At 43.7% G+C, this 25,607-nt stretch overlaps 1 protein-coding gene across 1 annotated transcript; it reads left to right on the top strand.

The window, feature by feature from the left end:
* Positions 1 to 10,285: 10,285 nt before the first annotated feature.
* Positions 10,286 to 25,072, top strand: LOC311241841 (uncharacterized protein). The gene is made up of 6 exons (XM_084330769.1): positions 10,286 to 10,325; positions 14,270 to 14,432; positions 14,803 to 14,904; positions 15,255 to 15,380; positions 15,537 to 15,578; positions 23,898 to 25,072. Exons 2-6 carry the CDS (start codon positions 14,277 to 14,279, stop codon positions 24,003 to 24,005), a joined length of 534 nt encoding a protein of 177 aa, XP_084186895.1. The 5' UTR covers positions 10,286 to 10,325; positions 14,270 to 14,276; the 3' UTR covers positions 24,006 to 25,072.
* The last annotated feature ends 535 nt before the right edge of the window (positions 25,073 to 25,607 follow it).

The raw sequence follows: 25,607 nt of genomic DNA on the forward strand, positions 1-25,607 counted from the left end.
CGGTTATTCACATAACGTTATATTGTTTACACTGTCTTTCTTCTATTATAACCCTCCCAAATCATATTCAGACAGTATCACAGAGACTTCTATTGACCAAGGAATTAGTTATTATTTCGCGGTTTATTCACATAACGTTATATTGTTTACACTGTCTTTCTTCTATTATAACCCTCCCAAATCATATTCAGACAGTATCACAGAGACTTCTATTGACCAAGGAATTAGTTATTATTTCGCGGTTTATTCACATAACGTTATATTGTTTACACTGTCTTTCTTCTATTATAACTCTCCCAAATCATATTTAGAAAGTATCACAGAGACTTCTAAGGAATTAGTTATTATTAGTAAGGCACAACATTTAATGACAAACCAATTACATAATCCAACATGTGTAAAGGCACACACACAACATATTCCAATTAACGGTATATTTTTTTAATGATTCGTTATGGCGTAATCAATACTTCCATGCGTATAAATTGCGTTCGCGACCTCCATGTTTTGGGGGTAGTCATCAGAAACCTCGGATCCGGGATTCGGTTCCCATCCGTCGGGCAAGAACTGTGGGTTTTCAGCCTCTCTCTCTGGAGCTTAACGGAGTTCTGTATCGTTAGTGGCTTAGCTTGGCATCGCTACTGCACTATCTCGCGTACGTGCACGCGCACTGAATAAACCACAAATGTACCTCTAATACCAGTATTAGTCTGACCACACCCCTCATCAGCTTACCTTCATAAGCAGGTGTGTGGTCACCTGCTCTCCTCCTTCTCGCTTTCACCACAAGGAAGAGGTGCCTCGGTAGATCCCCACACTTGACACCATGATGGAAGAAATTGGATTAGGAACAGCTTGGGAAACAAGGATACGTTGACATCATATCTTTATTTTCTCTCTCACTATTTTCGAGAAAATACGGCGATATTGTCTTCGTACTGGAGTGTCTAGAAGATGATGATCATTCTACAAACCCTCCACCGGTTTTCGTATTGGGAGCACGCCGCTGCATGCTTCTCAACTGCAGTTCCTTGCTGTGTTTGTTGGGGTGAAACCTGTCAGGCCACAGCTGAACTGTCGGACATGCCGCTGTTGTGAGGAGCGGTGCGTTCCAGGTTGGGTGAGTAGTGTTTGCTGGCGGGCTCCACTTGTCTGTTAGTGCTATGGGGGCTACTTGACAAAGTTTATGGAAACCGGCCCCAGGCTAGGGTCCTTTGTTTAGCCGTCTAGGCGACAGAAGGCCTTGGTCTGGCGACCATTATAGTTTTAACTAGTGGGCCGCGACCATTGACACTGGTGATCCCTGTGTGTTCTGGACGAGTGGATTCTCTCTGTCACCGTGTTAAGACCCCATCTTTCATATCCAAATGAGAGTATTCCTTCACGAGGGGATATGTGCATGTAATGTGCGATAGCGGCAGATTCATGTTCAAAGTCAGCTATACAGGCCAGTTGGTACTGTGCTGATTCCGCCGGACGTGTTATTGTCACCGTTGTGAAGCGGTGTTGACGTCTTGTTTTCTCTTTTCTCTTAAAAAGTGAGGAGGGTTCAGAACGGCGGCCTGTCTGGGTGAGTGTTATGTCATTGTTTACATGTTCATAGCTTACGGTTAGCCGGTCGGTGGCCTGGCGCGGGGTAGCTTGGCTTCTCGCGCGCCGCCGGGAGCTCGCTCCTGATCGCGTGCGTCGTAGATCGGCGTCTCGCGAGCGGAAGCAATAGCACCCGAACGGTTGGAGCAGCCGTTAGCTTGATGCTATTCTGTTGAACGTGCTTTGATTTTTAACATGTTTTACACTCTTGACCACGACGTCATCCTTGACAGGGGATGTTCGTCGACCCTGCCTGAGCCTAGACGGGGATTGCGTCAACAAAGAGGACTGTAGCGACTGGTGGAGCGGCGACGCTGCCCGGATCGAACAACACGGGACGGCTGTGTTCTACGGTGGCTTGTGACTGCACTTCGCTGATCTGCGTTCCGGGCAGGTACGGGGTTGGCCAGACCTCATAACACGTCTTCTGGTTTTACCTTGCTAAATGTATTGTGAATAACGGTGTTTTTTCCCAAAACGTGTGTTGTTGCAATGCATTTGAGATACGTTGCGGGTTGTGTGTGAGCTGTTTTTGTCACTGGCAGTTAGCTTCTCCGTGCAGATCGTGATGTGTTGATCTGGTTGTTGTGTGAGAAACATCATGGTGTTTATGTGTACCGTGTACTCACTACTAAGGCAACTAACCTATGAAGCTATGCTTGGTGACGAGTGAGTAAAAGAATGTTCTTTCTCAGACTGTAATGACAATGAACAGTGAGTTCACACATTGACAGGTTTTCCTGTTTTAACTGGCCGTATTGAGGGTAAAATAGGAGGATTGTGTTTCCCCCCCCGGTTCCCTGGGGACTTTATCACCTCCTATCAGACATGTTGTGCATTAATTGTGTCTTTTGTGTGGTAGGGATACGATGTAACTCTCAGCTTGATTGCTGAGGTTGTGCTAAATCTGCTGGAGAAACTTATTTCCTAAAGGGAAATTGGTTTGGTTGCTGTCATGTGTGCTTAGCAAGGCCTGTGGTCGATACTAATCAAGAATGATGTATTCTCTCATTGTGAAAAAAACGGCGTTCCTCTGTTGAGTGTTTTTGCCATTTTTTGTAGGTGATGATGGGTTGTGTGTGTCATGTGACCTGCAACTGGGTTGTACTGGCCACAGAAGCACATGTGTATGTTGGACCGGGGTTCTTAGAGCCCTCTCTATTCTGTGTTTTTCCTTAGTAAAAATCAGATAGCAGGTTAGCTTGTGCGCTGTGTGGAGCTGTGAAACGCTTCATAGAGCTGACTATGACTGTGTCATATTCTCTTTTTGTCGTTACGTCGTATCATGGGTGTGGGGTCGTAAAGGGGTGAACTGGTAACCTTTCCTCTCCCCATTGTTCTGTCGGTCAGGGGTACACCCCCTGTCCTTCAAGGTTCCCGTCACGTGGCGGTTCGGCACGTTACGGGGGGGGGGGGGGGGGGGGGGGGGGAGGGAGTTCCTGGTCCCACGGCCTGGTATATTGGGCGTGTGCACCGCAGGAATTCCCCCGCCATAGAGTACGTCACCGTGCGCGTCTCTGTTGGTAGGACTTCCGTGTGCTGTTCAGGTCCATGTGATGGATCTGTTTTCAGGGGGGGTGGTCAGGGCTCCTCCTCACCAAGCGCCTACTCAGGCCTTCTGTGAGTTCGGACTCCTTCTTCCATGTGAGGAAGCCTCCATCAGAGTACAGAGCCTTCCTCCTCAGATTGTCAAAGTGAGTGGACCCTCTAGAAGGGTCCTTTTCTATTGTATGTATATTCGATTCAATTCGTTTATTGAGTGTGTATGGGTTCGGTGCCTCTTCCCCGGAGGCCCTAAAACCAGTTTTTTACATGGCTCAAGGTGCAATATATTCTTTTCAATCTGTACAGCTCGCGTGGGAAGTCTCTCTGGGGATCCCCGTCTCTTTCCTATGGGAGGGTGGTGGGATGTAAAAATGTGAACATTTTTTACCCCGGCTGTGTAGACTGGGATACATACTGTTGATGCTTCCTTCTTTCTATTCCAGAAGTGTTGGAGTTAGGGAGTGTCACACCCCTCTTGTCGTTCCCCTGGGCGCCTTGGGGATTCAATGACAGGTCTAAATAGCCTGTTCATTGATGGGGGTGTGTCCCGACGCACGTATAGTGCTAGCTCGCTGTAAACAGGCGATTGACTGGCACGCCTTAGTTGCTTGTGGTTGAAACAGCGTTTTTATAAAGCAACTGAGATGGGGGTTTTTCCTCTTCCGGCGACCACATCCCATGACCTGGGTGGGTTGTCGACGGATTCTCGTTCATGTCTGGGGGATGATGACGGGATGGATCTGAACATATGTAGTGGGGTCTCACGCCCTTGGGGTGGGCCACCAGGCGCGGTTCGTCCCGACGTCTGGGTGGCGCCTTCTTTTCATGTTAAGATCAACACGCATATCTGCCTTTCTCCTGGAGTAGGCATGTCGGCGTGGTTAGGGCACGGGACTGGTTCTGGTCACGCTGGTCCAGATCAGTTGAACCCGTTGTCCGCCGGGGATGCAGATCTGCTGTTCTGGTACCCTGAGGGACTTGGGCTTTTTTCAGGGGGAAAAATGCCAGGTCGGTCTGGGTGTCACAGGGTTAAGCGCTATGGAGACCCTGGTTGGGTATGTTTTTACTCAGCACTGTCGTCATGGCTTACAGCCATGCCATTCTGTACGCGCTCGATCTCGTCGGATCTCGGCCGCTACACAGGTTGGTCCTGGTTAGTACTTGGTTGGGAGACCGCCGGGGAATACCAGGTACGGTGCTTAGGGGCTGGTTCTCCATTATTTTTCGCTCCTCTCTCACGCATGGCGAAGAGGGGCCTGTGGGGGTGGTTTTTTGACCTCCTCTGGTGACCCTGTGCTTCCCGTACCGCCAGGCCCGGTCCGAAGTGATGTTTGCGACCCGTAGGCCTGGGTTAACCCTTTTTGGAAACTGAAACACTTGTACTGCGGTATAGCCGGTGTATACCCGCAGGTGTGTTTTGGAGTTTTTTCTTGAGGGGTTATAGGAACAACCACCGCATTGGGTAACACCGAGGTGGTTGATTCCCTGGTGTGTTGGAGCAGTGTCAACTCCCGGGTTCACCGTTTGAGGGTGCCCCTGCACGTTCATGACGTCTGCCAATCGTGTCAGCCTTCTCTGCCTCGACCCCTCTGGGTGGGGGTTGTTAAATGGAGGCTTGGTCATGCAACACCGCCAGCTTACGCTCCTTCCGCCGGGGCGGCTGTGTTCAGCTGTCCCCTCTGGCGCCTGTCTCGTCCGCAGTCTCCAGGCTAGGGTTAACAGCCTGTTGCCTGGTTTTTCCCCGGTGCGCTGCCTGCTTCCGTTGGTTAACCTTTTTTGTGTGCTTACGGCCATGCTGACTGCCTATTCTGCAGGGTCAGTGTGCCAGGCGGTGTACTATTGGGGGGACGGGGCCCGCTCGGCTTACGGCCATACCGACCTGAACACGCCCGGTCTCGTCCGATCTCGGAAGCTGGGCAGGTTCTGGCCTGGTTGGTTCCGCCTGGGAATACCAGGTGCAGTAACTGAGGGGCCTTTGTCCGAATACGCTGGCGATGTGGGGGGCGGGGCACTACGTGCCCACCTGGTGGGGTCTTGATGCTGGCATCATGGACTTCTCCGGGCCCCCATTCCAGGGAGTCCAGTCCTTTTGGTGGGTCTGGGTCTTCCTTCGTGCTCCGCTGCTACGGCCTTGCCACGGGGTTGGGTTTGCCCTTGACCCCGTGATTCTGGGGGCAGTAACGAGGTTGTTCCTCCGTTCGTTCCCGGGTGGCATGCGGGTTGTGCGTGTGTGTAGTCGTGGGGTCAAGCCACGGTCTGCTCACCCTGTGCGTTGAGTTGCTTGAGTGCCTCTTCGCACGGTCGGGTCCGTCGCCCTCCCGTGACGTCCCTAATAGGGGGGCTACCCTCCATTAGGGGGGGTCGGGGGGGCTCGGCCCTCCCTGTTCTGATGGTTTTGGGGGGCTGTCAGCGGGGTGTATTTGTCAGCCAAGTGGCTCCGCTTGGCCTCCCTTGTGCAGTAGCGATGCCAAGCTAAGCCACTAACGATACAGAACGTTAGGTTATGACTATAACCAAGTTCTGTTAGTTAGGGGCGATGCTTGGCATCGGACGCCGCTGCAGCCCTTGTCCTCACCTTGTGGTGAAAGCTTGGGAAGGAGGAGAGCAGGTGACCACACACCTGCTTATGAAGGTAAGCTGATGAGGGGTGTGGTCAGACTAATACTGGTATTAGAGGTACATTTGTGGTTTATTCAGTGCGCGTGCACGTACGCGAGATAGTGCAGTAGCGATGCCAAGCATCGCCCCTAACTAACAGAACTTGGTTATAGTCATAACCTAACGTTTCGATTCCTGGCTAAGGAGCTTGTCGCGGCTCATGCGCATGCGCGCGCTCAACCAATCAGAGAGGGGTCTGCAGAAATGGAGCTCAACCAATCAGAGAGGGGTCTGCAGAACTGGAGCTACGAAATGTAGAGACGCCTCTAGGACTAGGATACAGCTATGATCTACAGTATTTAATTTAATTTAATTTAATTCTGATAGGATTATTGCTGTATAGACAGGCAGATTGCTCATTCAAGGGTACTACGACTATGCTTGCACCTCATGGTACCAAAGCACCTCAAAGGCACTAAAAAACAAATTACAAGCATCTCAAAACAAGCTAGTCAGACTACTGCTTGACCTAACTCCTAGAACCCACCTCACCCCTGCCCACTTTGACAACCTAGGATGGCTTAGAGTAGACGACAGAGTACAGCAACTTGCAATGGGCCTGGTCTACAAGATACAATACGCGACCAAGGTACCCATGTACATGTCAAAATACTTCCCAAAGGTCAGTGAATACCACGATCACAACACCAGAGGGAGCTCCACAAATCATGTAAAACCCAGATTCGGCTCAAACAAGGGACTAAACACGTTTCGCAATTATGCCACATCAATGTGGAACGCCCTACCTAAAGCTGTAAAGGAATGTGAATCACTACCCACTTTCAAAAACACTCTCAAAAAACACCTACGTGAGACTGCAATTCGAAACTGGCCCCTACAAATGTCCTAACCTAGTTGTACAGTAAATGACCAAGTAAGGCTTTGTCAGTATTCCAATGTACAGTGTAAAATGTGTGTGTCCCCTACCCAACCCCCCCCCCCCCCCCTCCAATGTACAGCCCTCACCCAACCCCACCCCACCCACCCAACCTCCTCCAATGTACAGTTTCTACGCCAAATGTATATACACTCTTTTTCTGGACACTTTTGTATCACAAACAGTACTGTATTTGCAAATCTGATATGTCATAAATGTATAGATGTAGCAGTACTGTCTATCTGTATGTCATGTATGTCATATATGTTATGATGAATTGAAAATGGGGGACCCTGATGTAAACAAGACGAAAGTCTTTCTCTGGTCTGCATCCCCTTAACAATTGTATGTATTGAGCTGTACTGTACTGTACCCATTCTGCAATCTGTTAATAAACTTTTCAATTAATCAATTCAATCAATCAATGCTTTTATTTGAAAGGAAATGTCGCTTAACCGGAAGCTCTATTCTCACCTCCCACTTGCTCTTCTAGTTTGTGGACTTGCCGCAGCCAATGGAAAGGATAGCAGCCGCAGGTCAGTCACTCACTGACACCACTCACACCAGCCAATCACATGGGAAGCAGCGACGACCCTCTCCCAGTCCCCGCCCAAGGAAACTATAACAGGAGAAAGGGTCGTCGCATCACTGTGTAGCGCGTGAAAGCACATTGGCGCCAAGTGTGGAAACTTTCAGTTCGGCCGACATTGTTGGAATTGAATGGGATCATCAGCCATCTCCTCGTTTATTATAATATGTAATTTAAACAGGTTATTATTACCTCGGATGTCAGAATCCTCTGCAATGTGCTAGCTAACTTTTGATGGTTGGTGTATATTTCCTCCTCAGATAGCTGCTATATTTTGCATTTTAATACAGGCTTCAATAGAACCCGCACCACCTAAGTCCGACACCAAGAAGATCTCCAATAGGGTCCAGCTGCAGCGCCGGAGAATCCTTTCTCCAATAGGGTCCAGCTGCAGCGCCGGAGAATCCTTTCGAAACCTAGCCGCATTTCTGGCAAGACGCTCTCTGATTGGCCGACGCCTGTTTCTACACTGGTTAATTAAGCTTAGGCACTCTTTCGAAGTAGGTTAAGGTTAGAGTTTGTCTTAGAGCATGGCGATAGAACGGCAGGTAGTTTGCAGGCTGTTTGATGTGGAAATGGGCAAAGACACAGCTCGTCACGCGATTGGGCAAACGCGTCAGTGGCCAATCAGAGAGTGTCTGCCAGAAATGCGGCTAGGTTTCGAAATCACGCGTGGCAGCCACAAACCTGCGCTGTTTTAAGTAGTGAGCGTGTGTTATTGGATTGATTGATTGAACATTTTATTAATGTCCGCCTTGTTTCGAACTGGTTATGCTTAGGCCCTCTTTCGACGTCGCCCTCTTTCGATGTCGGTTATGCTTAGAGACGAGTTTGGAATCAGGGCTGGTGGTCTATCGCCCTGCTCTAAAGATAAACTCTAAGCATAACCAGTTCGAAACAAGGCGGACATTAATAAAATGTTCAATCAATCAATCAATCAATCAATCAATCAATCAATCAATCAATCAATCAATCAATCAATCAATCCAATAACCAGTGATGCCAGTAACTAGTTACTAAGTAACTAGTTACTATAATCTGATTACTTTTTTCAGTAAATAGTAATCTAACTTTTTACTTTTTACAAGCCAGTAATCTGATTACAGTTACTTTTCCAAGTGGCTGTGCGTTACTATTTAGTTACTATCTCATAATGCTGATGATAAGAGAGCCAGGGGTACAGTCAGCTAGACCGGAGATGGGACGTGTGCTCGCACACGCAGGGGCGGACCTAGCACATTTGGCGCCCTAGGCGAGAGTCACCACTTTTTTTTTTGTAATTTTTTTTTTTAAATTTATTTATTTTTTATGGCTTTTGCCTCTTCATAGTTCTCTAACGTTAGTCTTTCTTTCCTCAACGCTCAATTCTATAAACACTTGACCGATACCCATCAATGCACAGCGCTCTAGCATGTTCTGACTGTGAACACCTAAAGCTGAGGCTCAGACCGACCGACCGTTTTAGATTTTTGGCTCATTTTCCCTTATGTTAGAATTTTTTTTATGTAAAAATAATGGTTGCAGATATAGAGCGGGGCGCCAAAACTGCACAGAGAAAAAATAAATAAAAAAAATTTTAATTTTTTTTTCTTTTTCTTTTTTGGCGAGGCAACCAACTTGTGTTTAGCGTTTCTCTGATTGGCCAATACGCCCATGTGACCACGGCAGCGCGAGAGAGCTGCAGCGCGGAAATAGGCTGTCTATTGCCTCGCGCTGCAGTGCGGAAATAGGCTGTCTATTGCCATTCTCTAAGACAAACTCTAACCTTAACCAGCTCCTTAACAGCGCCTAAACTTAACCCTTCTAACCTTAAGCAACTCCGAAACAATGCCTAACCTTAACCAACTCCGAAAAAATGCCTAAACTTAACCGGCGAAAGAATGCATGTTAAAAAATATTGCCATTCTCTAAGACAAACTCTAACCTTAACCAGCTCCTTAACAGCTCCTAAACTTAACCCTTCTAACCTTAAGCAACTCCGAAACAATGCCTAACCTTAACCAACTCCGAAACAATGCTTAAAGTTATGCCTAAACTTAACGGCGAAAGAATGCGAATGCACGTTAAAAAAATAAAAAAAAATGTAAGGGAATCGAACTTGCCAGCAACGGGCCGTAGGATCCACAGCAATGCAGCACTGCCAATTGAGCTAGTTCTGGATAGTGAAAAAGGGCGGATTACTGCTACATAATGCTGCCGCGTCGCCTCGGGGGCGTGGCTAGACGCAAGTTGGGCGTGGTTAGACACAAGTTGGTTGCCTTTAATATTTAGGCGCCCCCCTCTGGGTGGCGCTCTAGGCGACCGCCTATATCGCCTGTAGGAAGGTCCGCCCCTGCGCGCACGCACGCACACAGCCACACACACATGAGAATAACAAACTATAATACCATGTTTTATATTACACAACCGTTTTACAATTTTATTTTTAATTAAAATTATATTATATACATTTTCTATTTAATTTCGTTTGGGAACCACTGTCCTAGAGTGCCTGAGCAGTGGACAGCTGTGACCTTATATGGCCTGATGGCTGATGACGTCTCATGATGACCTGTCTGAGCAGCCAATCATGATTTATGACATTATGAACTTTCAATAAAGCATTATTTAAAAAAATTAAACTGTTGTCATTCTTATGTTGTGGCAGTAGCAGGGGGGACGACGATGACTTTGTAACCTAGTTACTTTCAAAGTAACTAAGTTACTTTGATAATCAAGTAATCAGTAAAGTAACTAGATTACTTTTTAAAGGAGTAATCAGTAATCAGATTATTTTTACAAGTAATTTGTGGCATCACTGCCAATAACACACGCTCCGCTCACTTAAAACAGCGCAGGTTCGTGGGCAAATCGTGGCTGCCACAGGCTTGCCCCTTGAGAGGATTCTCCGGCGCTGCGGCTGGACCCTACTCAAGATCATAGAACGCTGGTATTCTGACGTGATGACCCTTCCTTTATTTATTGTCTCCTTGTACCCGCCCCGGAAACACGCGCGCGCGGGTCAAACTAAGCGCGCGCCAGAAAGAGCTGTGTTGTGAGTGAACGTCACAGCATTCTGTTACTGAGGTAACTTAGTCGTTTAATAAGGTTTCAGCCTGTTACTAGTTTAATAAGTTTACTGAAATAACACCAGGTAACTCACTTTCAGTTATTATTACCGAAACAACCGTGGAATCAGTAGTTTATTAATTAAACAACAGCGACTGTAAAGTTAATAAAGCACAGTAAAAAGCACAGTATAGTAGGTCAGAAACGGATTTCTTTCATACAAACTGTTAAAGGAACTGGGGCAGAAACGGGGTAAGAAACACAGTTTAAATGGTTCATTGTCTGCAGCTACAACAACACAGACAGTCTGATGATAATCTATGAATTGAAAATGGGGGATTTTGATTGATTGATTGAAAAGTTTATTAACAGATTGCAGAATGGGTACAGTACAGTACAGCTCAATACATACAATTGTTAAGGGGATGCAGACCAGAGAAAGACTTTCGTCTTGTTTACATCAGGGTCCCCCATTTTCAATTCATCATAACATAATATACATGACATACAGATAGACGGTACTGCTACATCTATACATTTATGACATATCAGATTTGCAAATACAGTACTGTTTGTGATACAAAAAGTGTCCAGAAAAAGAGTGTATATACATTTGACGTAGAAACTGTACATTGGAGGAGGTTGGGTGGGTGGGGTTGGTGGGTGGGGGCTGTACATTGGAGGGGGGGGGGGGGGGGTGGGGTAGGGGGGGGACACACTGTACATTGGAATACTGACAAAGCCATACTTGGTAATTTATTGTACAACTGGGTTAAGACATTTGTAGGGGCCAGTTTCGAATTGCAGTCTCCCGTAGGTGTTCTTTGAGAGTGTTTTTGAAAGTGGGTAGTGACCCTGATGCAAACAAGACGAAAGTCTTTCTCTGGTCTGCATCCCCTTAACATTTGTATGTATTGAGCTGTACTGTATTGTAGCCAGGGGTGCAGTGCTGGGCAAACGCGGTCAAACGGCGTTTGGCCTTCGTCACTGAGGCCGAAGTGCGCGCATCCTATTATTATGCAAAGTCTGTGATAAAATGACTCGTCGCGCCACTTATCACCTAGACTTTGCATAATAATAGGATACCGACAACCAAATACAAGCCCTGTAGGTGTGGTGGGGGGTTGCTTGATCTCCCGACTTCACTGGAAGGATGAGACAAGGTGTATCATCTGTTTTGTGCGCAACAGAGGGAACATGTATGCGCGTGCGCGGGCGTTTGGCCTTCGCCCATATTACGACTGCACCCCTGATTGTAGCCATTCTGCAATCTGTTAAATAAAGTTTTCATTCATGCTGCATGCATGACTGCTTCTTTCACCTAACGGCTAACCCTAACCACAAGTAAGTAACTAACCGAACTATACAACTAACTAACTAACTAACTAACTAACTAACTAACTAACTAACTAACTAACTAACTAACCCTAACCTAACCTGTTGAAGCCCGTCATGAATTGTCCAGGAACAGCTAAGAGAGATGTTTAAAAAGTGGGTGGGTTACATTTGCAAATAAATAATACATTTTCATGGTATAATCTTAATTTAAACCATGATGCTGATTGCAACATCATCACAACCAAAAATGGTAGAAATACCATGAGATTAATAATACCAAGATACTAATAATACCATAATACTTTTGCTTGATACTTTTATTTTTATAAGGGTTCTTATGACTTTCCATGCCATAATACTTTTGCTTGATACTTTTATTTTTATAAGGGTTCTTATGACGTTCCATGATCACAACCAATGTGATCAATTATTCAGATAAAATATTGAACACCAGAGGACATTAGCTAGAAATCTAAGAGAACCTTTGAAGTTGGATGTAAAATTTTACAATGAATAGAGACTTTGTGGAACCATAACATGTTAAGTTGAGCTCTCACATCTAAACAAAGTTCACATTCTGCTAGGGGTGCAACGGATGGATCACAACATATGAAAGAGTTGTGGGCATTCTGGTACCTTTGTATAAACTCCATCTTTGACAATTTGTCTAATTTAAAGAAAACACCACAATCTAAAAACCAAAAGGTAAATTATGACAAATTGTTTGATTCTGAATGCAAACGACTAAGAAAAGCACTCAGGAAACTATCAAACCAGAAACACAGAGAACCAGACAACCAGGAGATAAGACTCTAAAACAATACCACGACACCATCGGATCAAAGAAGAGACGACAACACATCAAGCACCAACTCACTGCAATGGAGGAAGCTATACTCTTGAGTCTAATATATTCTGGGCAGGGCTCCATACTAACTTTCCACTAGCAGCACTGGTGCTCCTTACTAAAGATTTTAGGAGCACCAGCACAAAAGTTAGGCACTTAAATCGACAGTGTAGTGAGAGACAAATGGAGCAGCAATTACTGTACTCTATCGGATGGATTCCACTAGTTTGGAGAGTGCGTACGTGGAGAGTGTTGGGCCAGCAAGAGAGGGGAAAAAAAGGCCCAAGTAAAATGCTTTTCTGGTGGTCTGAGTGGATATTATTTTAGATCCACACTTAATTAGTTTCAGTTCCTTTTACATTTTTATTAAATCACAGCACAGCCTTATCTAGTCTATGAGGTGGGTCTGCTTGGGACGCGGAGCCTGGAAGATTGTCTCTGTAAAACTAAACTAAGTCTAAACTTCTTAATTTCAACATTGTTATCACAACACGCAACCTAAAACCCCCCTACCTACCTCCCTCTCCCAAACCATTCCTACACATATTTTGTTATGTTGCATGATCATGTATACATGTATTATGTATTATAATTTTTATGTTTAAATATCAACATCTGGCCATCCTCAGTAAATACTATCAAATACTACCTCTGACCTCACCTGGTCTTTCCAAAGACCGAACATTCCAAAGAAATGTTTAATATCATCAACTGTCCTGTTTGAATTTATAATGTAACGTTGGCTACTTCAAATCATTAGAGTGAGTGACTGACTCAAATAGGTTGCAAAAGGTGACCAAGTAGGCACACTCTGAAGCCCGGATTCTGGGACAATTGGAAGCATTTAAACAAACTATACAAAGAAGAATTGACAATCCAAAATGGAGATACATGGAAGAATCACTTTGAGAAATTATACAGAGAAATTAAAACGTATTCTGTACTTCTGTATGACAACTATTAAAGAAACTTGAACTACACCTTATTCAACAAAAAAAAACATATACAACGAATTGTAACTTTTTAAATCAATCATTAAAGATCAACAAAACCAAGTAGATTTATTATTAGAGACACATTAAATACTATTATACAAAATCCAGGTTCTACACCCCCAAAAGGCCTGTGGTGTTGATGGTAGGCCTATATTAAATTAGATGATTATGTTGACAATAAGTTCCACACTGCCCTGCTGGAACTATTCAACATGGTTTTGAGTGATGGCTGTTTCCCTGACATCTGGAACCAAGGACTAATAATCAATAACACCCATCTTTAAAAATGGTGACATATTTAACATTGACGTGGTGTAGCTTGTCTTGTCCACTTACTAGTAATTGTCATTCTCCGCATAAACTGACTGACTGATGCTGGACTCCCAACTCACCTGGACAAACTGAAAGGCCTGGCTGGGTTTTGGATTTGAATGCAGCAAGAACAAATTATTAATGTTAACTGCACTTCACATTTCTTATTCTTAATGTTTTATGGCAGGAAATGGAAAATGGTCCGTTGCCTCTACACAGGACTACAGCAGAGTGATGGATTAGACTACAGATACAGTACGACATTCTACTGACATCGGAGGGTTCTCTCTGATTTCTAGTGGTGCATGTTCACAATAATGACCCAGCTGTCCTGTGGCACAGGAATAGTGTGAATGGGTGATGATGATCCCCTATATAAAAGGTAACTACTAGTGTTTGGGTCCCTACATGACACAAGACCTAGTATGTTTGTCTTCTTCCTGTTTCCTGTCTGTTCTGCACATGTGCAGAAGGGTCATGCCGTCCAACGTGGAGATCAAGGCCAGAGTGAAGGATGTGATGCAATTCGCTGATAAGGCCAGCCAGCTCAGCCAATCAGAAGGCACCATCATCAAACAGCACGACGTGTTTTTTAACTGCAGCAACGGACGACTCAAATTACGAGACTTCATGGTAATAACACACACGTAAACGCACGCATGCACATACACACACACACACACACTCTCAATCACACACACACACACACACACACACACACACACACACACACACACACACACACACACAGATTATGATTCTCTAACAGTAACATTAGCTAATGTTAACGTCACATTATTTCATCTTCAGAGGCTCTGATCATATGATTTTTTTAACAGTAAGATTGGTTATGTGTCTGTCTGTCTGTCTCTCTCGCTCTGTCTGTCTGTCTGTCTGTCTGTCTGTCTGTCTCTCTCTCTCTCTCTCTCCCCCCCGCCCCCCCTCTCCCCCTCTCTCTCTCCCTCCCCCTCCCCCTCTCCCCCCCCCCCCCCCCTCTCTCTAGGACGGGTCAGGACAGTTGATCTACTATGAGCGTCCGGACTCAGATGGACCCAAACTGTCTCATTACTCCATTAGTCACACGCAGGAACCACAGAGCCTGAAGGTAACACACACACACACACACACACACACACACACACACACACACACACACACACACACACACACACACACACACACACACACGCACACACGCACACACACACACACACACACACACAGAGGAGCATGTACACTGTACACACACAGAAACACACACACTCACTGTGCTGGTCACAAAAAAAACATAACCTTTAATTATGTATTGCTAACTGTTTTGGTCTGTCTGTCTTTCCAACCTGTCTATCTGTCTAACCTGTCTGTCTGTCCAACATGTCTGTCTAACCTGTCTGTCTGTCTCTCTCTCTCTCTCTCTCTCTCTCTCTCTCTCTCTCTCTCTCTCTCTCTGATCAGACGGTTCTCTCCGAAGCCCTTGGTATCAGAGGGGAGGTGCTTAAGGAGCGGAGGCTGTTTATGATTGGTCAGACCAGAGTCCACCTGGACACAGTGGAGAGTCTGGGTACCTTCATGGAGCTGGAGGTAACTTTACTTTACTTTCCCCGTCTCTCGCCAACATAAGAATAACATGAATACAGATTTATCTTACCCTGTGTGTGTGTGTGTGTGTGTGTGTGTGTGTGTGTGTGTGTGTGTGTGTGTGTGTGTGTGTGTGTGTGTGTGTGTGTGTGTGTGCAGGTGGTAATGCGTCCAGGCCAGAGTGTGGGGGAGGGGCAGCAGGTAGGAACTTCCCCTTCAACTTCCTGTCCAATCAGATGAAAAGTTTAGATTTTTAGAAAGTTTTTAAAGTATAAATCTCTCTCTCTCTCTCGGTTTGGGATGGAGGGAGGGGGGGGGGGGGGGGGGGTTCTGATTACATAACCGTTGTAATTAAAACTAATTCTATATCACTTTGAGTTCCTTTGAACTTGATTTGGGGGGAAAAGTGACAGCCTTAGAATGTATTGTATTTTAAGTTGGATGTGTTGTGTTTTAAATCTGGATGTATTGTGTTTTAAGTTGGATGTGTTGTGTTTTAATCTGGATGTATTGTGTTTTAAGTTGGATGTGTTGTGTTTTAATGTGGATGTATTGTGTTTTAATGTGGATGTATTGTGTTTTAAGTTGGGTGTGTTGTGTTTTAATGTGGATGTATTGTGTTTTAAGTTGGATGTGTTGTGTTTGAATGTGGATGTATTGTGTTTGAATGTGGTTGTATTGTGTTTTAAGTTGGATGTGTTGTGTTTTAATGTGGATGTATTGTGTTTGAATGTGGTTGTGTTTGAATGTGGATGTGTTTAATGTGGATGTGTTGTGTTTTAATGTGGTTGTGTTATGTTGTGTTTTTATTATTAATACTACTACTAATAATAAGGATGATAATATAATAGGGGTGAAATACTGGGAGAATCGCAAACCTGCTTGTGATTTTGAAGGTTGAAAAATCGAACACGCATTTTGATCTATTTTCAATTTAGAATCAGAATCGCGATGCCCCTAATAATAAATTAGATTCATATAGAGCTTTTCTAGAACTCAGTCGCTTTACACTACAGGGCGGTGGTTGTGAGACAAACAGACAAACAACACAAATACACATGGATGGATGGGGGGCTAAGAGAAGACAGTGGAGAAGAGCACTGTCCCCAAAACTGCTGGTTGGACTTGGACTTGGGGTTGGTGTGGTTTTAAGGTGGATGTGTTATATCGTGTTTTCAATAAGGCTGCCATGGTAATGCTGCCAAAAGCAATATTCCAATGCTTTTTTTTTGTTCACTCAAAATTAGCATAAGAAATGGCAATCCAATATTAATTTTAAAAATTAGTTTTTAAACCCTTAAGCCTGACTGGTACTGGGTACTTGGTACTGGGCCGAGATTATTATCATGTCATAAATCAAATCAAATCAAATTTATTTGTAAGGCCCGACAACACGCGTTAATGTCCCCATGGGCCGGACACGTCTTCTTTAAACAAGTCGAGAAGAAACATCACAATAAGTCAAGAACAAAACAAGAACACCATAAAGTCCAAACAATTTAAAATAAATGCAACACTCCCAGACATACCCCACGCGAAGGTAAGGAAAAACTCACTAAAACCTAGCAATAGGAAAAAAATTCACCACAGGCAATGTGGAGGAGAGAAACCTTAGAAGGGCCGTTCAAGGGGGGATCTCCCTTCTTAGATGTCGGTGATAGTAGTGTTGCAGTAAAAACAGGCGAACAGTTGGTAAGCATGCACTCATGTGTGAAACACCGATAAGTGCATGCGATAGCAACTGAACATTTGATCAATACAGTCCATATAAATTAATGTTGCGTTTCTTTTTCAAATGTAGCCAAGAGTAAAGACCCTAACCCTATCAAAACAACAGTCAAAGTGTATATTTCCAGCACTACCTTTGTTTACCAATGATTTTAAGTGTTATTAGCGAAATATGAGTATAGAATTCTCCGTAATTGCATAAAAAGGGCTCATAAAACTACACTACCTAGCTCACACCAGCCCCTGTCTAAGCTGGAGGGGCTAAAATTAATACTTTTTTTTGAATGTTATTTTCGTGATTATATCTCACAGGTCGAACAAACCTGAACGTTATTGCCATAAAATAGAACGTATTGTTTCTTTACCTTTCTGTGAACGTCTAGAAAAAAAACACCTTGCAATCTGGTGAAAAATGGTGGAGCTATGGACATTATAGAACAGTCTTTGCTGCCCTGTAACGGGCGCCTGGTGGTACTAAATTCAGATTGAACACTGCCATTGGAAAGAGGAGATTTGGCCCGATCCATAGATGTATGACTGGGCCATAATAAGGTCATTTATAGGCCTGATATTCTATATTCTATTTTCATATTTCAAATAGCATGGCAGAATTCAGTACTATATCTACAAAAACCCATGTAAATCATCTGCCCTTTATTCACTTGCTTAGATCTTTAGTATACTTGATCTCAAGAAGGTGCTGAATGAGCTCAGTGGCAATTCTTCACGTCTGGTCAATGTTAACATGGTGTTATTCACCGTCAAAGATGGAGGAATTTTTTTTATATTTATATTCTCCTTTGGTTCATTACAATTTACTCAAGCATAGTAACAGACACAGTATATCTGACACTGGGAATACATTCCCTGAGGTCCATAGATGTCCCTAGATACCAATAACATGCAAATGGACCTTGTAGAAGTGGAGCAATCTTCCATTTACTTGGGTATGTACTTTTAGGCGAATTTTCTGAAAATATGGCTAGGGCTTAAGAGGTTACGGTGCATGTGTTGTATTATTAAGGTGAATTTGTTGTGTTTTAATAGGGCTAACCTGAATGCTTCAAAGTTTCAGTTGCTGCCATGGTAATGCTGCCAAAATCACTTCCAATGCTTTTATTTTACCTCTCCAAAGATTGTACTACATCAGCGTAAGAAATCCAATGTTAATGTTGAAAATAAGGACATTTGAAAACTAGATTTGAAAATCTACCATGTAGCCAGGGCTTGACATTAACACCCGCCACTCTGCAAATGCGGGTAGAATTTGGCAGTGGCGTGTAACTCCGTCACTCTTAAAGCCACTATGGCGGGTGACCTTTTTTCATTTCCCATCACTGCGAATCCGCCCCTCAATTAATATCGCCGCGGGGGGCATAATCCCACGGGACAATGCATTGGGAAATCTACCCCCATGAATATCTTCGTGCGGATAGGAATACGGGCACGCGCGTGGGAGCTCACGCAAAATCTGCAAGATCTTTCCACGTCGCGCCCCCCAACCTTTTCCCGATGTTTTCGCTGATGGAAGTGCATTGGGAAATCGTGCCCCCCACAGAGTTCTACCTCCGGGAGAAATCTCGCGTTGATCCGCACACGGGTGTGTGCGTGGGAGATTGTGCAAAATCACCCAAATCATTCCACGTCGCGCAAAACTTTTTTCCAGATGTTTTCGATGATGGAAGGGCTTTGGGAAGTTGTAGAACAGTCCGAGATCTACCCCCATGAATATTTTCGCGGGGATCGGAATATGGGCGCATGCGTGGGAGCTTGCTGGTGGAAATGCTGAGTGGCTAGTGACTTTGGAAAACCAGTAGCCAACAAGTTAATGTCAAGCCCTGCATGTAGCTCTAATTTATTAGCTGCTTTCAAACTTTACCCACTGCATTCAAACTTTGCCAGAAGAATGAAGCTTTGATTGGTCACTAATTACTACTGAAGCTTCAAAGCCCAGAAAATGGTATTTGGGACAGCCCTAGTTTTTGTATTTGAAGGTGGAATTGTTGTGTTTTTAAGGTGGATTTATTGTGTTGGGGTTTTAAGGTGGATGTGTTACAGTATGTTGTGGTTTTAAGGTGGATGTGTTATGTTTCAAAGGCAGATTTGTTTGTTTCTGTTTTTAAGGTGGATTTATTGTATTGTGTTTTTAACACATTGGGCGCCAGCCATTACCCTTATCCTTGTAGCTAATGTAGCAGGTTTCCATAGCATATTATCACTGTGCGTCACTATGTTTGGAGAGCTATATCTATATTCTATATTATAGCTATGGAGACAATACTATTTCAAGTCAAGTCAAGAGTTTTATTTGTCACGGCATACAAGTATACAATGAAATGCGGGGGGTCTTGCCCGCAACGGTTGTGCATAATACAATAATAATATATAATAATATAAGAATCCAATAGAACGACATTGTGCAATAATACAAGTAATCAAAGTAGGGCATATCGGTATATGTACATGAGTTATTTACAGAGCATGGTAGGACATGCTAGGTCCTGTGGTAGTGCAATACACTGTTAGCTATGGATGAGGCACTGGGTCTTTATGTACACTGCTATACAATGCTATATTATACAATCTCAAGTTATACTATACTATTCTTAAAGTGACCTTTCCTTTTGTAAAGTGACCATAAGTGTGAGCGTGTGCAGCATGAGTGTGTGTGTGTGCTCATGTTAAAGTGGCTGCTAGTGTGTGTGTGCACAGTGTGTGTGTTGTGTGTGTGCTCATGTGTGCTTGTGTGTGGAGAGTTCAGTGTTCAAGGCTCTGATGGCCTGGGGGAAGAAGCTGAGCCGAAGTCTCTCTGTCCTAGTTGCTGGTGTTCGCAGGCGTTTGCCTGACCGCAGCAGCTTGAACAGGCTGTTGTTGGGGTGGTGAGGGTCTTTCATTATTCTGCAGGCTCTGGATTTGCACCTCTTGTTGTATAGGACCTGCAGGGGTGGTAGTGCAATACCCGTGGTACGCTCGGCTGAGCGCACCACTCTCTGTAGGGCCTTCTTGTCCTGTGCCGTGCTGTTTCCATACCAGGCAGTGATGTTTCCAGTCAAGATGCTCTCTACATTCTCTTCGGTTCAAATAACAAACTCAGCAAGACCGACGGCTTCTCAGTTACAGTGGGTGACAATACCTACCTGGGTTCCATCCTAGAGGCTAATCTTTCCTGTGACAAAATGGCATCCAATGTAATAAAAAAAGTCAACCAACGAACTAGATTCTTGTACCGGATCTCCTCTCTGGTAAACAAGAATACCCTGAAGACTCTGGCAGGAGCACTCATTCAAGGGTACTACGACTATGCTTGCACCTCATGGTACCAAAGCACCTCAAAGGCGCTAAAAACAAGATTACAAACATCAGTACATCACAAAACAAACTGGTCAGAAAACTACTTGACCTTACCCCTAGAACCCACCTCACCCCTGCCCACTTTGACAACCTAGGATGGCTTAGAGTAGACGACAGAGTACAGCAACTTGCAATGGGCCTGGTCTACAAGATACACTATACGACTAAGGTACCCATGTACATGTCAAAATACTTCCCAAAGGTCAGTGAATACCACGATCACAAGTTTCTACCGGTAGCTCATGCTAGCTAACCTAGCTCACGTTAACGTCGTCACTAGTGATTGACCACCTCGCGTACACAATTAATGACATGTTGCGTCGGTGACAATGTTTAGCTTTTAGTGCCAAATGATAAGAGTCTGAGGTGGAGTCTCAAAAGAGAATATTTATTGTGCAAAAATCACAACAGATCCTCTGCTACCTAAACGGAGCCTAGTGGAAGCAAGTGCAGCAACGTATAATGTCCGTGTGGAACTAATGTGCCAACAACCTTTCCGTGGGTGAACTCATTGAGATAGTTTTCAATTACTGATACTAATACTAATCTATACAATCACCTGTTGTTGAATAAATACCATTACTTTATAGTTATTACTAAAAAACAGTATATATAAAACAGTAGCTGTATATATAAAAAAGAAAAAAATTATAATTTATATAATATTTCTTTAATTTTTTTTTAATGTATGCACTGGTATCTGATCAGTATCGGTATCGGCCGATACCCAAAGCTTAGGTATCGGAATCGGATCGGAAAGGAAAAAATGGTATTGGAACATCTCTAATCACAACACCAGACGAAGCTCAACAAATCATGTTAAACCCAGATTCGACTCAAACAAGGGACTAAACACGTTTCACAATTATGCCACATCAATGTGGAACGCCCTACCCAAAGCTGTAAAGGTATGTGAATCCCTACCCACATTCAAAACCGCCCACATTCGTAACAGTACTGTATATTTGAATACCGTTTATGTCACAAATGTATCAGTATATCATATCATGTATGTTGTGTATGTCATAAATGTCAATATGAATTGAAAATGGGGAACCCTGATGTAAACAAGACAAACGTCTTTCTCTGGTCTGCATCCCCTTAACAATTGTGTGTATTGAGCCGTACTGTATTGTACCCATTCTGCAATCTGTTAAATTAAGTTTTCATTCATTCATTCATTCATTCATTCATTCATTCATTCATTCATTCATTCATTCATTCATTCATTCATTCATTCATTCATTCATTCATACAGTTCCGGAGTAGAAGGACTGGAGTATCTTCCCTGATACTCTGAACTCCCTTAACTGTCTCAGGTGGTAGAGGCGCCTATGATCATTTGACAGTGACTTTCTTCCGTCGAACTTGCAAAATAGAGATAATTCTTTCATGTATACGTTCGCGCGTTATCCCGTGGTGAATATTGTTTAGGAGTGATCCGGGCTAATTCCTGAAAAGCTGAGTTATAGGGCACTACATGAATTCTGCTATAAGCGTTGGCGTTTCTTGCCTGGACACTCTACTATTTCCAAATCGAATGTATATAATAGGTATTATGTTTCATCATGAATGCATGAAAGGGGGGGGGGGGGGGGGTAATTTTTGTATGCTTTGATCGCCAGTAACGGCATTAGTTTTGAACACCACACGCTGATCGGCTGGATCGATATGAAAACATTGTAGGATCAAGGTGGAATTGACGTCAGATAGTCCTTGCCTTTGATCAGGGTTATTCCAAAAAGAATATTCCAATTGTCTGATTGCGAATGTCCATCTGGTCACGGACATAATTTGGCACAACTTATGGATCGAGTGTGCTAGATGCGTTTCGAAGTGGTCGGATGAAGCGATTTACTTGGCTCCGTCTAAATTCTGCGCCCGGAGGGGTTTAAATGTAACACAGAGTGAGACATAAGGTTCAACCGCTGGCGAGTTAACCCGGGATATCTCGGGTCTGGCGCCGAATGTGTTAAAGTGGATGTGTTGTGTTTTTAAGGTGGATCTGTCGATCATGATATCTTATGCCAGCGCCTCAAGCCACTGTTTGGTTTTCAAATTACCTCTCAAACTGAAAACAGTGTGTGACATTTGGTGATCTCTCCTCCAGTGTCCTTGATGTCACAAATGGTGTGCCACAGGGCTCTGTCCTAGGGCTGACCCTGTTTATCATTTATATAAACGATGTAGGTTGTAATATAAATGCCTCTGTCCATCTTTATGCGGACGACACCATTTTGTACTGCTGTGCGAGCACTGTTGCCCTTACTTTTGACTCCTTACTGTCTGCTTTTGATGTCTAAGTCTGTATCATCTCAAACTTGCATTATGTCAGTGCAGAGTACCCCTTTTGAACTTGTTACTTCTTATACATATTTAGGTATTTTAATTGACGATGGCCTATCTTTTAGACTCCCATGTTGAGTCGCTAGTAAGGAAATTAAAGTTGAAATTGGGCTTCTTTTTTTTTAGAAACAAATATTGTTTCTCCTTTAATGCAAGGAGACGATTGGTCGCTGCCACCTTATTGACCCTTCTGGATTATGGTGATATTTTGTATATGAATACGTCTGCTAATTGTCTCCATCTGCTGGATGCTGTTTATCATGGCGCGCTGAGATTTATTACTGGCTGGAAACTCCTTACACATCACTGTTTGCTGTATTCCTTAGTTAATTGGTCATCTCTCTCCATGCGCCAGAACCTTGCACTGGCATACTTTCATTTACAAATCCATCCTAGGTCTGCTTCCCACTTATTTATCGCTCTGTATCTACTTCGCAAACACACCAGTTACCAGCTTACGCATTCAAAATATCATCACTTATTACATGGCGTTTTAACATTAGCTGAAATGCTTGATTGTGATTGGTCAATAGCCCCTGACAGCGGTGAATTATTTTTCGATAACCACCAGTGATTATTGTTTTTCGCAGCTGGAGCAATCAAGCCCACTGACACACACTGTTTCAGTGCAATCAGACACACCTGCCGGCGATAATAATAATCACTTTATTTGGGCTGACAGAGCCACAGAACAACTGCGTCTGCATTTGACCTCGTCTTGTCGATGGTGTAAAATTAATTAGGTATATTGTTAGTAAGTTAGCCATGTAATAAGCGGGATAATGTATAGCTATACTCGGTCATTGTTGCAAAATAATTGACCTTCACTGACGTTTAAAATACCTCGGCGAGGCGCCTCTGTGTTCTAAACTCCGTATCGGTCAATTATTTTGCGACAATGACCTCGTCCCTTACTTATTCCATCCCCTCAGTCCGTACTGAGCGTGGTAAGAAGGTGTTCTCCTACTCTGCCCCCTCCAGCTGGAACACGCTACAGCAGAGTCTGAAGCTGGCCAGCTTAGTCCCCCTAGTGAGTTTTAAATAAAGGCTAAATACATTTTTTTTTAATATAATTTATTGTGTTGTGTTTTTAAGGTGGCAAGAGGTCTGATGGAGCAGCTGGGAGTGTCGGATGACAGTTTGGTGACTGGAGCCTATGTGGACCTCATCCTGCAGGAACAACATGAGGAGTCTCATAAGTAGAGTGCAATTGTATATTGTGTTGGCCTTGTGTGTTCCACTTCCACGGTTAGGTGGTAAGTTAATTTGGGTTCACACTGTTGTTTCTGGTACTGTAGTTTCACTGTATTATACTGCCCTTTGTATTCACTTTGTGTGAGTTTGTATGTGTAGTTGGCCTCTGGGCCTATTCTCTCTTCCCTGTTAAGGGATTACTACACCTACTGTTGGCTTTTAGGCCATTGTTGCCACTGTTACCCCGTAAATCCCCCCCCCCCCTCTTCTCATGGAGTTGGTATCTCCCGGCAAGCCTCTCCTGGGCCCTCATTCATCAACGTGTCTTATGCACAGATATGTGCTTAACCTGTGCGTACGACCATTTCTAAGCAAAGAGTGGGATTCATCAATTTATTATTTAACCTGTGTTGGCTCTTGTGCCTTACTCCATTATATTACTTGTTTGTTCTCCCCTTACCCTTTTCCCCTGTTAATTGTTTGTGGGTTGTTTTTTCCCTTTATATATATAGATTCATATGGCCTGTGGAGGTTTCAATTCCTACCACAGTTAATAAATATAATTTACCTTTTGAAAGCGCATTTGTGTTGTTTTTCTATCTGCCGGGACCTTGCTTTAAAAGCATCTACTGAGGGGGTTGTTTTTGTTCATGTGCAGCCTGCTTCAGTTTCTATTCAATGTGGTCATTAGACCTTAGTACATGACAGTTGACCAAACCAATACAGACACATGGGGAAAGACAAATCATCAATAATAAATTACATTAACCTTAATCATCTATAATTTATAATGAACAGTTAGTTTGAAGAACACTATGTATTTATGTAGGAGACAATAACTGAGTCAAGCTAAAACATACATAAATCATAGTAGAACATCATTGTCTAATTAAATCCCCCCCCCCTCTTCTCATGGAGTTGGTATCTCCCGGCAAGCCTCTCCTGGGCCCTCATTCATCAACGTGTCTTACGCACAGATATGTGCTTAACCTGTGCGTACGACCATTTCTAAGCAAAGAGTGGGATTCATCAATTTCAACTTGAACTTGACTTTGTGCTTATGTGTACGCACAGCTCGGAGCACACTTAGCTGACGCCCAGTGGTAGAATATATTATTACAACAAGGAAATGAGCTTCTGTGCATTAGTTTCAACACTGGCATGTTCTGTATGAACCGTAATTCATTATAGTTCATTGTAAAATAGCAACAGTAGTGTAATTATGGTCAAAACCCTATAAATAGCATTTGGAATAATAGATCTTTCTCTCAGAATGAATGCAGCATGGTTTATATAGCGTTATCGGAATATACGGGGTGTACTGACTGACTGCGCTCCGCGTAGCTCAACTCGTTATTATTTTGCGCACAGACCGCAGAAACACGGGAACGTTTTGATTATATTTAAAAGGCTTTACGTTAAACGAAACAAGTGGAATTTCGAAGCTGTAAGCAGAATACAAGTCATGAACACCCACGATATAGTGTTCTTCCCCCTTTTTACTGTATAAGAAAGAATAAAAAACGCATTGCAATGACACCAGATAGTGGACAGACTATGTAAATATGATGATGGGATTCAAGTTCGCGTTTTTGTTGATCATAGGCATGC

This window comes from Notolepis coatsorum, assembly GCF_963971535.1.
Source record: "Notolepis coatsorum genome assembly, chromosome: 15".
Classification (NCBI taxonomy): Eukaryota; Metazoa; Chordata; class Actinopteri; order Aulopiformes; family Paralepididae; genus Notolepis; species Notolepis coatsorum.